Raw genomic sequence first — 15,216 nt, 5'->3', positions numbered from 1 at the left:
CCAATTGAACACATTTGGGGCAACCTCAAAAGACGTGTACGTGCAAGAGTGCCAATTTCTACTACCCTAGCAGAGATCAAAACTGCTATGATAGAGTAGTGGCATAATATCCCTCAATTGGATATCCAAGATATAATGGAAGGTTTGCCAAACTGGCGTAGCAATACCCGTTATTAATTTTAATTTTTTTTTAACTGGAGCACTTTTGCAATTTTTTTTTTTTAATTTTTATCAAAGATATCCACAAAACTGATTTTTGATAAGCATCATTGAATAAATGACTTTTTTTGTGATTTTATTTTTTACCTCAAAGGTAGTTCTCAACTAATCTCTCATATTTTATCCTCTATATTTGACTATTTCCGCAAATGAAAAAGATTGTGCCTATGAGTGTATTTATACATATTTCTATACAATTTATATTCAAAATTCGTTCGGTGTGATACAGTGGACTAACACTGATTTAGAATTTGTCAATTGACAGACTGTCGAACAAAAACGTGCACAATAGAGCCGCTGAAAAATTGAGGGTCACTATCCCTATCAGGGCGGAATTATAAACTTTGTAGTTTGCATGGATTTAAAAACGTTTCACTGCAGTCAAGTATGTTCTCTTCTCTTCACGAGTTTTTCTTTGAGAAACAACCTTTTAGCCAATAACATCAGGCTATCGTCATGGCAGATAATGGATTGTCTCTTCTGAACTTTGAAAGCCGAGAATTGGATTCCATGTCAAATGTTACTTCAGTCCAACGAAAGATCGACATGTGGAAAGAGGAACCCATTCACGGAGGTCATATAAAGAATTTGTTGTTGCCAGGCATTGGCCATTTCGAACGAATGGTTGACTAACGGTGTAATATTTTACGAGACTGAAGCGTTCCTCCCTTCAAAACATCCTTCATAACTCCTCAATCTCCAATTCCAGTTGTAAGTTATGCAATTGTGAGGAGGAGACCTTTCAGCATATAATATCTGCGTTAAGGATGTTGAATGACCATCAAACCCCTGCGTTGAAATATATGTAACTCAGTGGCTAATCGGGTAAAACTACTGTGAGATCACACTATTTCCACCGACCACATTGTTTATCACAATAGGCACGATCTAGTTCTGCTTCTCAAGGATAGACCAGTGTGCGTCATAATCGATGTAGAGGTACAATTGGACCAGAACACGGTTGAAAACATCAAGAAAAAATCCGGGACTAGGACCCCTTGGCGGACAATATTAACAGACTTGGAGACTACAAAAGATCGAAGTAGTCCCTGGCGTACATTCAGCGACGGGATTAGTCCCGAAAAATTTACATAAAGCATTGTAAACGCTGGATCTCAGGGCCAAACTATACAAGGAGATGCAAAAAGCGGGCATTCTTGCAACATGTGTTATAGTCCAAAGAGTCCTCTCCGGTGACAGTCTAGCTTAATGAGTTCTACTCCAGATTCGCACTGCTTTCGATTTAATAACTGTATATATTTCTGTAGCGAGAAACCATCGCGTTACTATTTGAAGTGTTTGTGATAATCAGGGGTATGACGATACATTTTCGCATGGTCGCACACACTTTCCGTTGAAATGCATTATCGGGCCTTTAGATGTTACTTTGAGCCCATTCTTAGGTTGGTCGTTCCTCTTTCTGGTCAGGCGAGAGGAGGGTTCATGGTCTGTTTTAGACTATATATACATACATAATGCTAGGGTTTCGGGAAATTTGAAAATGAGAGGGATATTTCGAAAGGGAATTGAAATCGAGATTTAAAATATTTTAATTCTTTGTGTAATATGAATGGAGGATGAGGATTAAATATTTGAGAGGAGGCTAATGGAGATGCGAAAGGGTGGTTAATAGTAGGAAAAAGAAAAATACAGATACAAGCAAATGAATCTTCCAGAACGAAATGATCTGTATTCATATTACACTTCAACCCAGAATAAACCACTGACCTTAGTTAACTCTAAATTCATAAAGTGTTTCTGTGTAAGGAAGGGGAATGTCTAGACAATTTAAATTACCAATAAAACAAAGCTGATTTTTATTCACTGTAAAGTAATATCAATATATATTTTATTATAGTTATTTACATTCAACAATATATCGTCCTTTGTTCTCCCGTGCTCTTACATTTCCATATTTTCTGCCATTTATTAATTTATTTTATTTTACACTTAGCTTACACCTAGAGCTAGTTTTAATGCAAATTCTACGAACTAATTGTTGCATTTCACTTCGCCATCTTATCTCGTCGGATTGGTAGTGATGACAAAAAATAGAAAAGTCTTTCCCTTATTCATTTGCCTTTCAATATGTTACTCTGTGGTATTCCTCTACAGCGGGCTGCACTAGTGCAAGCGCACAGCATACGTTTCTGGAACAAAATGCTCTTTCACGAGAAGAAATAAAGGTATTGCATCAAAATAATAAAAATGCAAATTGAACAATTCATGCTTAAATCCAGGGATGCAGCAAGCGGACTGAGATCGCAGGCTGCCGCTTCACAATGTTAGGGATGGGGTAAATGAGATGAGCCCGGCTATCTGACAGCTGCAGCCATCTAGTCCACGTTCCTGCTGCATTAGTCCCCCGAGTAATTCCTCTCATTTTTCATTAACTTTTCATATTTTCAGCGTTCCATTTTTATAGCGCAATTTGTTGTGGAAATTTGCAAGGACTGCACTAGCGTCTGCATTGGCAAGCATCATTCATTCTTTATTGAGCTGTAATAAAAATAGGCAAGCACAGCGAGCAAGTCTGGCTTTTGTAAATGGCCTCCGGGCGGGTATCTCACACAAGTGTGGGTGTTGGGGTAAGGTAGAATGTGATTTTACATTGGGTGTGACTTTTACTGAGAGTTCTTCGCGTTGTTGTGCGATATAATTAGTTTGCTATTGAAGTGCAGAAAAGCTGTCAGAGAATTAATATAATACAAATTTCACACTTAAAGATGAACTTATGTTCGCATCCTGCGGCTAAGAATCCACCAAAATTGAACGGACAACCAACCTACCCAAAATTAATTAGGATAATATTTTTTTATGGCGCTAATTCAAGTGCTAAAAGTCGCGAATACCCCAAATATGTTAATCCTGAACCCCACGGCTCCAGTCAGCCCTGCTCCAGTCAGCCCTGCTCCATTCATTTCTGGCAAATACAGAAGTCAAGTTCCATAGGAAATTGCACCCTTCGCAAACTTGTATCGTTCTGGTACTTTATTCGTCGACGCCGGTCTATGATTATGCGAGTGGCATAAATTTCGCATGTCGAAGACCATTTGTGCTACTTCTGTTTATGGATTTTAAATTAATGGGTTTCTTCGTGCTGTAACTTAAAGAAATGAAATAGGCTCCTACCAAACGTCGGCTTCCACCTTGTGCTCAACCTAACGAGGCAGGAAACATTGCATGTTCCCGAAATTGAGGAAAAATGTCCATTGTGTAACCGTACTTGAGGCGAGGGACAAGCTTGACAAATGTCGAAGCTGAAAGTTTCGTAATAACGTGATATTTTTACTTTCTCGTGCTGTCGCTGCTGAAAGTAGGGAGTTGACAAACTGGTGATATTATAACAACAATGCGGAAAAGATGGATCCTTTCGAGTGATTAGTGGCCGCAAATATAACAAGTTGCCAAACGTGAATCATTACCATCAACGACGTTTCTAAGCCATCCTACAATGGCTTCCTATCGACGGGCATCAATCTACGTCTTACCGGAAATTTTCGTCATTATCAAAGTGGCAGCCAAACATTTATTTTTAGTGTTGTAATTGGCTTTTCGATTTGGTGGTGATTTGGGTGGAATCAAGCCTGCAAAATGTATTGGTCATTGTAGACTATTAAGTTGCCAGGTTGACGTCGTATTACACAACTTGTTCCATTTTCAATGATATTTTCATTGCCTTGAAATTGGCAACGACAGTGGTTAGTAGCTTATTCAAGGCGTGAATGTAATTTTATTTCCCCGAAATTGACATGCCAGTTCCAAATCGAACTTTGTTAAATATTCACACATCCGATAAATATTGAGAAAAAATGGGAATTAACCGGAGGGACGAAAGATTATAGTGGAAATCGTGCTTCAGACAAGAGGAACTGCTTGGACATATTTCCAAAAGGCCATGCAAATTATCAACTAGCAAATATTATCTGCACAAAAAAAAACAACGGCGGTACCTGTACTAATCAGTCATCGAACAATACCTGGAAGAAACTTAAATACTTCATGCAAAAACCATGGCTTGTTGGAGAGAAAATCAGAGCCTTAAACTTCCGATATGCTGACCGCCGCGTTGATACATGGTTATTCCAAGGATCAGCCTGACTTAACTAACGGCTTGTATGATGGCGATACTACAACAGTTAACTATAAACAGTTAACATGGAGGTAAGAAGATTCATTCAGTTATCTAATATGCCAAGAATAGAGGCAGGCGGAGAAAAGCAGGATGTAATGTTAAAGCCCACCATATTTATCCAGGAAGTTCTTAATTCAACATGAGAAGATTGAGACAATTAGAATATCTGGTAGCTACCAAACTGTAGAACCTCAGCTAAGGTACTGAATCTACTTTCTTCAAGGTGATCAGGGGAGACGCCATTGACATTACGATGGTATCCACAAATATGGTAACTCTTGCCGGAAAGTAGTACTATCGACCGATATCACGCCCTCAGAGCACAGCCGCATTGATTTCAATATGGATCCACGTCTAAACGCTTCTTTCCGAAATTCGCAAAAAACATATAGGACGTACAAAATTGAACTGAGCTCCCGAGTTTCGATCCCTAGGAGGCATCAATTGCATTTCTGAAATTCAGAAAACAACCCAGATGATTACAACTTATATGGGAGAAATGTTTGAATGGAGTTGTCCACGGAACAGTGCTCCTTCCTTCAGCTGTTGATTGGAATCAATGCAAAGAGGTTGGGAAAGGTGTAACGAAAAGCTTATGGTCAGCTAAAATATCGCCATGAGACGCTTTTGGGAAGAAAGTAATTACCTTGTAGCGACCTTAAAGTTGAAGCAGGTACACAGAAAGCGATGAAGAAACCATAGTTGAAGTGCACTTCCCAAGCAGTATAAAGAATCTCAGCTCAGGGGCGACAGCCGCGTATAACCCCCAACCGACCCCAATTAGCGTGTAAAATTGGCATAACTCGTTGCATAGATGTGAATATGCAGGCCCGGATGCCATCACTCCCGCTCTAGTGATATAGTGAATGGATACTTTATGTCCACATATTCGGAATATAGCGCATGCCCAACACGCGCTTATATTCCAAATAGATGGCATGATGTGAAGATGATATTTATTCTTCAACTAGGAAAGCCCAACTATACGGACGTAAAATCTTCGGACCTTATCAGTGTAATTTCTTTATTACTAAAATGATTGAAACGACTAGTAGATCGGTTTATAAAGGATACATACGTTTCTAGGTAATTGCTTAACTGTAAGCAACATCCACCGAGAGTGGACTCCACGGACTCACTCACGGGGCAACCACGGGGCAATATGGATTCAGTTCACAATCAATGTCTTCACTTGCTGGTGTGGAGAAAAATCGGATACTTTGCCCACAGGAAGTGGTGCTCAATTCTTTGGTAACGCGTCTGGTAATGAACACCTTTCTTGGCCTCTGAGGAACATAATTGCCTTTCCGGAAATATTTGCAGACGATCTGCTGCAACAATTACGGGCAAGTTTGCGCACACAATGTTTGGTCGCTTCAATGCAACTCTGCAGATAATCAATAATTGGTGGCTCCGAAAAAAATCATAGAGAGTGCTAGGAAGACAGGAATAGTTACGTTCACTAAAAATGTTAGCTGCCTTTCAAGGGAGGAAACACAGTCAAGTATTTAGGAACATATCTCGACTCCAAGTTAACGTGTAAGCATCATATTCTTCAATTGCTCCAATGTTGTATCATTGCGATAGGTAACGCGTGAGGACTTTCACCGTAATTGATTCATTGGTTGCACACTCCTTTTGGGGCATATTCAAAGGTTCGGTTGCCTAAATATTACTGGAGCAGTGAATAACTAAACTCACCATGACATTTGAAACTAGTAAAGCATCTTCAATCCAGTTAGAGGTGAAACGGAGAAGATCTGACGATGCATATAGGCTTATTTCCATTGGCGCGTGGAAATGCTAACATATGAAACCATCGTGTGTGGAAGAATTTTCGACATATGGCTACGAGTCTTTTCTTTCATCGTGGCCTCGGCAATACGCAACTCATATGAGGAAGAGTACAGACTTGAGACGAAGATAGCTAGGGGAGGGTTTCATTAATGAAAAATATGTGCACTCTTTGCCTCTACAAGATTCTCCCAGGTTCGCAATGGATTAACGATAGGATAGCCCAATGGGTCTGTCGAACCTTGAACGATTACCCCATCGGTACAGCCCTGTATAAATGCCAGATGTCCTCGTTTCAGATGTCATCATGGCGTGTGACGCCACTCGTTTCCATTACCACGCGCCACCGTTCCCCAGGACGAACACTACAGCGGAACATTGTGGATTTGAATCGTTCGCTGAAACTTCGATCAAAGAGAACACTAGTTATGGAGCGCCACTTCATCCAAGTTGATCTGTGAAAAAACTTCATATCGCATTTCAGCGTTGATCGATTGCATTGATCTGAGAAATTTGAATAGCTCAACTCTCGGCAGGTTACTTCCACTGACAGTGATAGTGTCTGTTTCATTGGGGTCGGTCGTCAGAAATTCTGTTTTATTCAGCTTCGATCTTTGAGATTGTGTTGCTTGAGGCTTTCACTTTTGGACAAGTCGCTTGAGACAAACTTTATTATAAACTAGGAAGACATCACATGCATAGAGCAGTCTATAGGGCGCATAACGCTGGATAACCTGCGCGCCAGTGTCCATAATAAGAACAAAGAGGAATCGCGAGAGGCAGTTTGGATATATATGTCACACTTCCACTTAGTCTTCGGATCCCGTTAGAGTGACTTAAAGTAGCGCTCGAATTCCTCTGGAACTATGTTTTGCCCCAAAGAATATCGGATGGAGACAATTTCATCTATCCAAACGCCTTTTTGATATCTGGGAATGCAGTGTAGCGGATGCTTCTCACGGTGTTCCTCCATGAGCTCCGCAGTTCTTGATAAACCCTCCAACTAAATCAGGCGGTAATTTGAACAACAGTGGACTGCAGGAGCATGGTTCATTAGATGCTATAAATTTAAAGCATAATAGCACAAAAATATGTGGGAGAATCAGGAAGACTTCTAACTAGCAACCTAGCATTACAATCGTATAATGCTATGCACTAACGGAGACTTCCGAAATAGGAAAGGAGAATGATTCTTTCTACAAGCAATTATACGGGGTTCAGGGGAGGCATCCTAAAGGTGACATTGAGATTGATGGGTGATTTGAATGCTAACGTAAGCTCTGGCAGCACCTTGCGTGGACATGTGATAGGAAAACACGGTCTTGACGACCGTAACGATAATGATGGCAAGTTTCATGATTTCCGAAAGTTTCACCGCCTCGTCATTGGTGGCACATTGTTCAAACACAAAACCTTCTTTAAGATCAGTTGGGTTTAAACTGACCGACTTCGTACGATCAATCAAATTTACCACTTCTCGGCTAACAGTAGATTTGGGAGTTGTCTTCTGGATGTGCGTAAAAAGAGAGGTGCTGACATCGGCCTCGAAAGGAATCACCATCTGATAGTTGCTTACGTTAGTTTGTGTGTTGCGTTCATCAATTCTCGCAGGTTTGGAGAACTGTGGCCCGCCATGATCAACATCGACCGCTTGTATAACCAAGCTGATATTCATAAAAGAGTTATTTTGCTGATTAGAAAGTAAATATACTGAGTTACCCGCCAAAAGAATATCGATGAGCATTGGGATGCCACCAAAAATACTATTCTTTCAGGTGCTCCACAAGTCGTCGAACACGTTCCGAAGGTCATAATATTAGCCTGACAGCGGAATCGTGAAAGCGAATAGATGAACAAAAGTGGGTTGAAGTTTTTATTGATCGCTTCAAGTGATGGCGGGCGTAACGCACTCGAACTAACTCCGATACGCGAAATGCAGCGTAGTGTACGCTGTGACAAGAGAGGATTTGTTATCGCGCTGATCAGGGAGGATAAAGACGCCGCAGAATGCAATGATTTCTGAAGTCACAGACAGTTGAAGACACGGTCGAGTCACGGTCAGACGTGATTCCCGGACAAAGAAGCTACAAGTCAATCTTGGTTTTCGACACAGCTACGCCGGCCGGTCATTTCGGTCGGCGTCCAAACTGCCAAAATTTGTGTCTCCGCGGCCTGGAGACATTCCACCTTGCGAGCCATTTAGGTATCTACCGTTTCAATATTACTAATTTTTCTTACAATTCCACAGGTTAACTTTCACCATGGCCGAATGGGTGAAAGTCAAACGCCAGAAGCGCGGCGCAGCACCCGCCCCAGTCCCGGACGAGGAGCTGTCCGAAGCGTCACTGGACTCTGCGGCAGAAGAAGAGGGAGCCGCCTCAGAACCCCGCCGGATCACGCCGGCCGAGAAGATTGCTGGACTGAATAAAATCATCTTCCAGCAAAACCGAACAATCGCCGAGCTAAGAAGCCAGATCGCAGCTGGCGAGCAACCAAGCCGGAGCCCATCAACCGTCCGTCGCCCCAGCACCAGCGACGCACCCTACAACCACCCAAGGAGCGTCAATCGACGCAAAGAAACGAGTAAGTGAAAAGGTCCCTCCAATAATTATTATGGAGGAGGATTCGGCAATCCCACATATAATCTCGGCACACCTCGACAAACTGCCGAACAAATTCACGTTAAAGAAGGGTGCAAAATGCACCAAAGTACTCGTCAACTCTATCAAAGAGTTCGACGACACTAAACGCTTCTTGTCGACGAACGACAAGAAGTTTTTCTCCTATACACCCAAGTGCGAGAAGCCTGTGAACATGATCCTTCGTGGTCTGCACAGCTTCCATCCGAGGACGGATGTGATGACCGCACTAGCTCAAGCTGGCCTCTCAGAAGCCACCGATGTCCGCCAGTACGAGACCCAACGCTCCATACAGGAGAAGAGGGATCTCAACCTCTGGCTAGTGTCTTTCAAACCCGGGTTCAATACCGCGAAACTCGCGAGAACCAAAACGCTACTACACACAGTAGTACGCTTCGAAGCGGTACGCAACAAGCGTACAATGCAATGCAAGAACTGCCAGCGCCTCGGCCACGCTGCAGCCAACTGCTTTATGCCTTACCGGTGTGTAAAATGTGTTGACTCACATGCACCCGGCAAATGCACGAAAAGCTCAGAAGAGAAGCCGAGCTGCATTAACTGCGGATCTAAGGAACATCCTGCAAACTATCGGAATTGCAGGTCTTTTCATAATTTCAGGAAACCTGCGCAGGACCAGTCTCGTCCTAGCCTAAATTCAGCAAGGGTCAACGCGGGCGTATCGTACGCCCAAGCCGCACGTGGAATGCACACCAAACCGTCGGTAACCACCGCCGCCTCATCGACGACATCTCCAACCTTAGACAGCAAAGCCCAGGAGCTTTTTAACTGCAGCCTTCCAGACCTCGGGCGCCAGCTCAACTCGTTCATGCCAGCACTGTCTGCCTCCAAAGACATTTGGGAGCAACGGATGCAGCTCTTATCATTCATTATGTCATTTGGCAAATAACTTTTTCTTTCAGATCTCTCCCCGCGTCTAGACGCACGGATCATTAGTTTTAAGCCCTAGTTTTAAGTCTACTTTAGGTCATTAGGGGTTTTTATGTCTTTCCCCTATTTGTCTTTTAAGCTTTTAAATTGTTTCTATTTTCAGCCTAATTTAATTTATACATCATATAATCCATGACTTAGATTAAGAAATAACTGTTAAGTCTTAAGCTACTTTTAGTTAGTAAGCACCCTCAGTGTATTTTCCATGTTTAGGTTAAGTTTGAGTTCAATAAAAAATTGTGTTTTCAAATTGTGTTTTCATGATTTCTGAAGTGTTTACCGCATCATGAAAGAGGTTGCATGTGTTCTGTGAAGGACGTCAACGGTCGACTTCGATGGTGAACAACTGAATAGGTGGAAAGAACGCTTCACTACGCTTCTTAACTATATCACATCCGGTGAGGTTCCACCTCTTGTAGACGAAATGCCTAGTCATTGTAGCATGCGGATACGGAATGTTCTTCCAGGCAGAAAACAAATCATTTTGGCTATCAGTGCACTAAAGCGGAGTAAGGCCGCTGGGCACTGTCTCCCGGCAGAGTTGTCCGCACCTGCAGTTACTGCAGATCGTCCACTTGCATGGAAATCTTGGGAATTCGAAACCTTTTCCAGAGTGTGCCACAGACCTTGAAACATCCCGAAGTTCTGACGTCGTAAGGTTTATGTAGGAATGGACGGGCTCAAAGGCTAACCACTTCAGTTATACTTATAGCATCCGGGGTGTCACATGACGTCAAAAAATGTATGTGTTCTGAATAGTTTTGTTTCTGACCACCAATGACCGCAATTATTATTTTTGACATTTGGCTACCGAAAAGATTTCTGTTCCTCGGTATAGAGGGCCCCCATAATGCTCGCGCGTTCTGAGCTTAAGCGAAATGAAATGAATTTGGTGTGTATTCGTCCATACGGTACGGCGCTTTTGAGCTTGGAAACCCTGCTGGCAGCAGACACTAATCCGGTGTTCGGAGATACTTTCATTCAAGATAATGAATAGCTGAAGTGAGGAAGAAACATTTTACCGCATTTCTCCGTTTTATAAAAGCCGGTAAAAGCATGGATGATGTGGCAAACGACTAACATGCGCATTAAAATTATGTTGGTCATCAAGTGGCGTAAAGGCGCCCCTACAGTTTCTACAGAATTGATAATTCCATTTATTCTTGAATCCGAGATCCGAGCAGAAAAAATAGGTTTCGAAGAAAGGTGCTCAGCTTGACTGCGACAGTTGGAGAGGTACTTCTGCGTTCCTTGTTATTGCAAAGTCTGTAACTAAGAGAATTATTAAAAGCATCCGAGAGCACCATGAAAATCTAATAGCCGGATAGTAATCTAGTCTCCCCTCAGGATTCACCTGTATAAGCACTTGTACACTTCCCACCAATAGTTTTCCCTTCTCGTTACTTGGTAGTGACTTCCTTCATGCTGCCTTGTTCTCGTTACTTCGTAGTGACTTCCTTCATGCTGCCTTGTTTAGGCGGATGAGGAGAAGGTCAATGGGCATCTGCTTCTTCTTTCGCCGTGTCAGCCTGGATTAACTCTGAATTTCAAGAAAGACTCATGCAGTGGCAGACATAATGAATACCAACAACACGGAGGGTTTCACTCTTGCCGATTATTGCACTCTTATTATTCTTTATTTGCATTAATTGGAATAACCTCGAAGGCTTCGAAAAATTAGTTTATCTAGGAAGAAAATCTCCGAACCTAATGCCGTTTGACTTCTTAACAGTGTTAAACCCCCCCCGTCTTTCTCTGTTCTAACCAAAATCTGGAAATGCTGTCTCCACTTCAACATACGAGTATATGTAGTTGAATCTGTTTTACGGCAAAGTTCTCTTTATGCTGCTGTTTCGGAGCAGCACATGACTTTTGAGCTTCCAGCTTACATCTCATGTTATCAGAACACTCTGGCAGGAGATAATATAAAACGAATAATTTTATCGGCGTTTAAGCCAGCTTCCCGTAGACGTGTTAATCAGAGAAATGCAATGGATACGAGCCGAAAAAGAGCAAAAATTCCATCAAGGCGTTTGCCATGAAGTAATGTAAGCTCCCACTGCAGAATGGCCTGCGGTTGCATAATCCGATACTGTATATTCTTAGAGGAAGAGCGCAGGCTTTTTACATAAGGGTTTAAGGTTGCTTCTTGCCAGCTATTCTTTATTACATTTCGATAATTTACAATATTTGTCTTAATTTAAGGTGACCATCATCTATTCGATATTTTTAGTTTATATTTTTCCGGGTCAGGTTTACAACCAATGGTCATGATAACCCTGCCCCGATCATTTCTAGGCATAAAGAATTAATATTTGATAGCAGGAAAAAAATTTTAATAAGTGTTCTGAAGTGATACTCACCATTTTTGAAAAGTAGTCTTCATTATAAACTATTAAAACAAAATATGAGTACATTTGTTGGCAGCAAAAGAGCCTTTTCTGTCAAACCTCCTCTTGTACAAAACAGTAATCTTGCCAGTGTTTATGTTTTCCCCGGAGACTTGGGTTCGTAGCGAGAAAAACTGCGAAGTTTTAGGCTCCGAAGGATATTTGGTACCCACCAGGAGGCTGAAAGATGAAATTTATGAGCGAAACTACAACCAGCTGGCTGCGGTTAAAATCCAGATCAATTACAGTGGGGCACGTAATCCGTAGGGATGTAATCATCTAGCTCGGAAAGTCCATAAGGGCAATATTTATCGCAGAAAAAAATATGTGGCATACCCTACCTCACACGAGTGAGGTCCCCATGTTCGCGAGGAAGACGAATAGAATTTAGTTTGCAACGGAGCTCATCTGAACAGGCTTTTACCAGAAATACTGCAGGTTATCTGGTACCATGGGCGCGATGATTGCCCTCTGAGAGCATATACTCCAGGAGAATTCCTGGTCAATATATTCTCGGCTCAGTTATTTTCAGTTGAACCCCTTATGGGAATTTCATCGAGGTTGTGTTTGTGCCCATATCTCGTGCAAGGCTCTTTATGGGTTTAAGCGTGGTGTTGCATTGATCAACCTAGGTCCCACACACCTTAGTTGCGACTGAGGTGTTTGGTAGCCCTCGCATGCACTGATATGAACTTTGTGTCTGCACTTAATATAAAGCAGTACCACTCTGCCAGTCGCGGCGGGACCCTGATTGTGGTCTCCAAATTAATCGTGTCCCAATAGGACCGTAGGATTATGCCTATACGGCAGGTACTTACGTTGAACTCCAGGACCTTCAGACCCTACCTTAAATGGAGCGTTGGAATATGCTAAAAAGCCAGAGGGCTGCCAATGATGTCGATTTAGCGGTCCCCGGCATAAAAACAGGATATCTTGAACTCCTTACTAAGACAGGGCTAGACTGAACCACGGTTATTGCGCTGTTCTTCATAAGTTTTTTTATTTTGGAATGTTGTGTGGTCTTGGAAGTCCAAATACTGCTTTTTGTTTGGTTTAGCCATTTTGATTAGCATATCCGTCTAGTTTTCTTTTATACTCAACCCTAAGAGTCACAACTGAGATGTTGATATTGTGCCATCTTACTGTAATTTTTTAAAGATTTAATATATACGGGCTTATCACATTTATTCGTCGACTTATTCCAGCATATATGGTTTTCAGTATTGCAATCTAGATAAGAACTTCGTAAATGAAGAGAGGGGAGGGGGAAAAGTATAAAGTAGAAAATGTGTAAAATATAAAAAATGTGTTAAAACTTAGTGGAATCACCCTGAAGCTGATCGTATGAGTAAAACTTGTTAATTTCACTATCAAGTTACCGCACATCCACATTTTCTAGTAACGAAATACATAAAAGTGACTAAGATTCCCTTAGGGTAACTTTTATGATAAACGTACATATCAACTTCTGACAGCTATCTACGCCTTTACATACTTTAAGTTGGGTCGAAGATTATTTTTCACGCCCATTGATCATATAAATTACGCTGGTTTAGATCCGAATGAAAATGGCCTTTAACCACTTTGGAACGAACGATTTGGTGGATTTGCAAGGAGCTTTGAAGTCTCAATGATAAACACGATAATATACTCAATCCGCCAGGCTCTTGCGAAACAAGATGTTAGCTACCTAGGAATCAAATGCTTGCCATGCCGTATCACTCTCCTTGCGCAACAAATAGCACTTGAATCCAAATATCCTTCATCCTACAATTATTTTAAATTTTCTATTGAATAACGCATGTGAGGCCCCTTTATATGTTTCCAGTCTGACTGAAGCGAAGCTAATTATTTTACAAATCATTCTAGCTGTACACAATCTTTTATAAAATCTATAAACGCTAAAGGAGAGAGCCAGATATTTGCTAAACAATCATAAATTGTCCAAAATCTTACCAACAGCTTACTTCAGGCGCACACCGCAATGCTCCTACAATCGGGTTTATAGTACATGTTACAATTACAATGACTGATATAAATATTATGCTAAGGAGAATGCTGTTGCTAACTTCACTAGAAATAAAATTAAAACTAACTAAATTCACAGTTTGGCATATCAAGTTTCTTATCGTATATACAGTTGTATTGTGCTCGGCTTTTGTCCTGGGTTGCATCAATTTGTCTATATTTGTGTGCGACGATAGTAGCGATGCCGTTTGCATCTCCTCCCGGAAGGTTGCTTGCGTCCTTGATGCTTCAAACACCGGTGCGATGGCTCCCAGCTCGAAGCTACTTTCTGAGCGATTTGCTCTGTTGCATACGGGACTAGAGCTGCTCACTAATTTAATCGGTGTGTTTACACGATTTGGCGACGTTTTTGTTGCTAGCGAGAACACCAGCCGATCCTGCAGATGCGGTAGCGAGGTCCTTCGCAGCAGATCGAATATCTGACGAGAGATGGTCCGCGAAGCCAGTCGGAGCGAAACAGCTATGCCTGCAATGGGGACTATAAGCGCGTTACTTTTGAATGCACTGAGTGCCAGGAATAATGGAACGAAAAGCAGGATTATCGACGGTGAGTATGTGAGCAGAGTAGGGGAGCGAGAAGCGAGGGCACTTGCTGCGGATTCCAGACACTGTCGAAATTCCACGTAATCCACCCGGGTTATAGCACAGTAGTGATTCAACGCACAAACACCTTCGCATGGCTGAGTGGGATAGCGTACGGAGTTTGCACGATAGTATCTGAAAAGAAAAGAATAGATGTTAAGCGACTCACAATAGAATTACGTATGTAAGTAGTTGAAAGGCGACTCGAGGAAGGATTCTGTGGAGAATGGATTATTCACAACTAGTCGTTCCATGTTTTATTGACGAAAGTCGCGTATATTTCTGTGGGTGAGCTATATAATTAAAACATCTTCTTTAGCCATTGTCCCGTTCGCAAGTGTGTTAATAAATTTGTTACTCAAGATTTATTTGAACGAACAATCGCTTTGGATGTTAGTTGTTGCAAAAATTCTCAAACTTGATTAATTGGGCTCTACTGAAATGGTATATAGTAGGCAGCAACAATCAACCAGTGTAGTCT

General features: G+C 41.8%; 1 protein-coding gene across 6 annotated transcripts in view; it reads right to left on the bottom strand.

Annotated features, from left to right (window-relative positions):
- Positions 1–2,054: 2,054 nt before the first annotated feature.
- Positions 2,055–15,216, bottom strand: part of LOC119648666 (acid sphingomyelinase-like phosphodiesterase 3b) — a 594,559-nt gene continuing 581,397 nt past the window's right edge. For 4 of the 6 annotated variants that reach the window (XM_038050451.1, XM_038050448.1, XM_038050449.1 and 1 more), the window contains one exon: positions 11,500–14,870. In XM_038050451.1, coding sequence (XP_037906379.1) covers positions 14,078–14,870 — 793 coding nt within the window. In that variant the 3' untranslated portion in view covers positions 11,500–14,077. Of the gene's footprint in view, positions 2,370–11,499; positions 14,871–15,216 lie in introns of those variants that run through there. The other 2 variants (XM_038050452.1, XM_038050453.1) reach the window with 2 other exon arrangements.

This window comes from Hermetia illucens, chromosome 2, assembly GCF_905115235.1.
Source record: "Hermetia illucens chromosome 2, iHerIll2.2.curated.20191125, whole genome shotgun sequence".
In the NCBI taxonomy this organism is placed as follows: Eukaryota; Metazoa; Arthropoda; class Insecta; order Diptera; family Stratiomyidae; genus Hermetia; species Hermetia illucens.
This window is presented reverse-complemented; position numbering and strand designations above follow the sequence as displayed.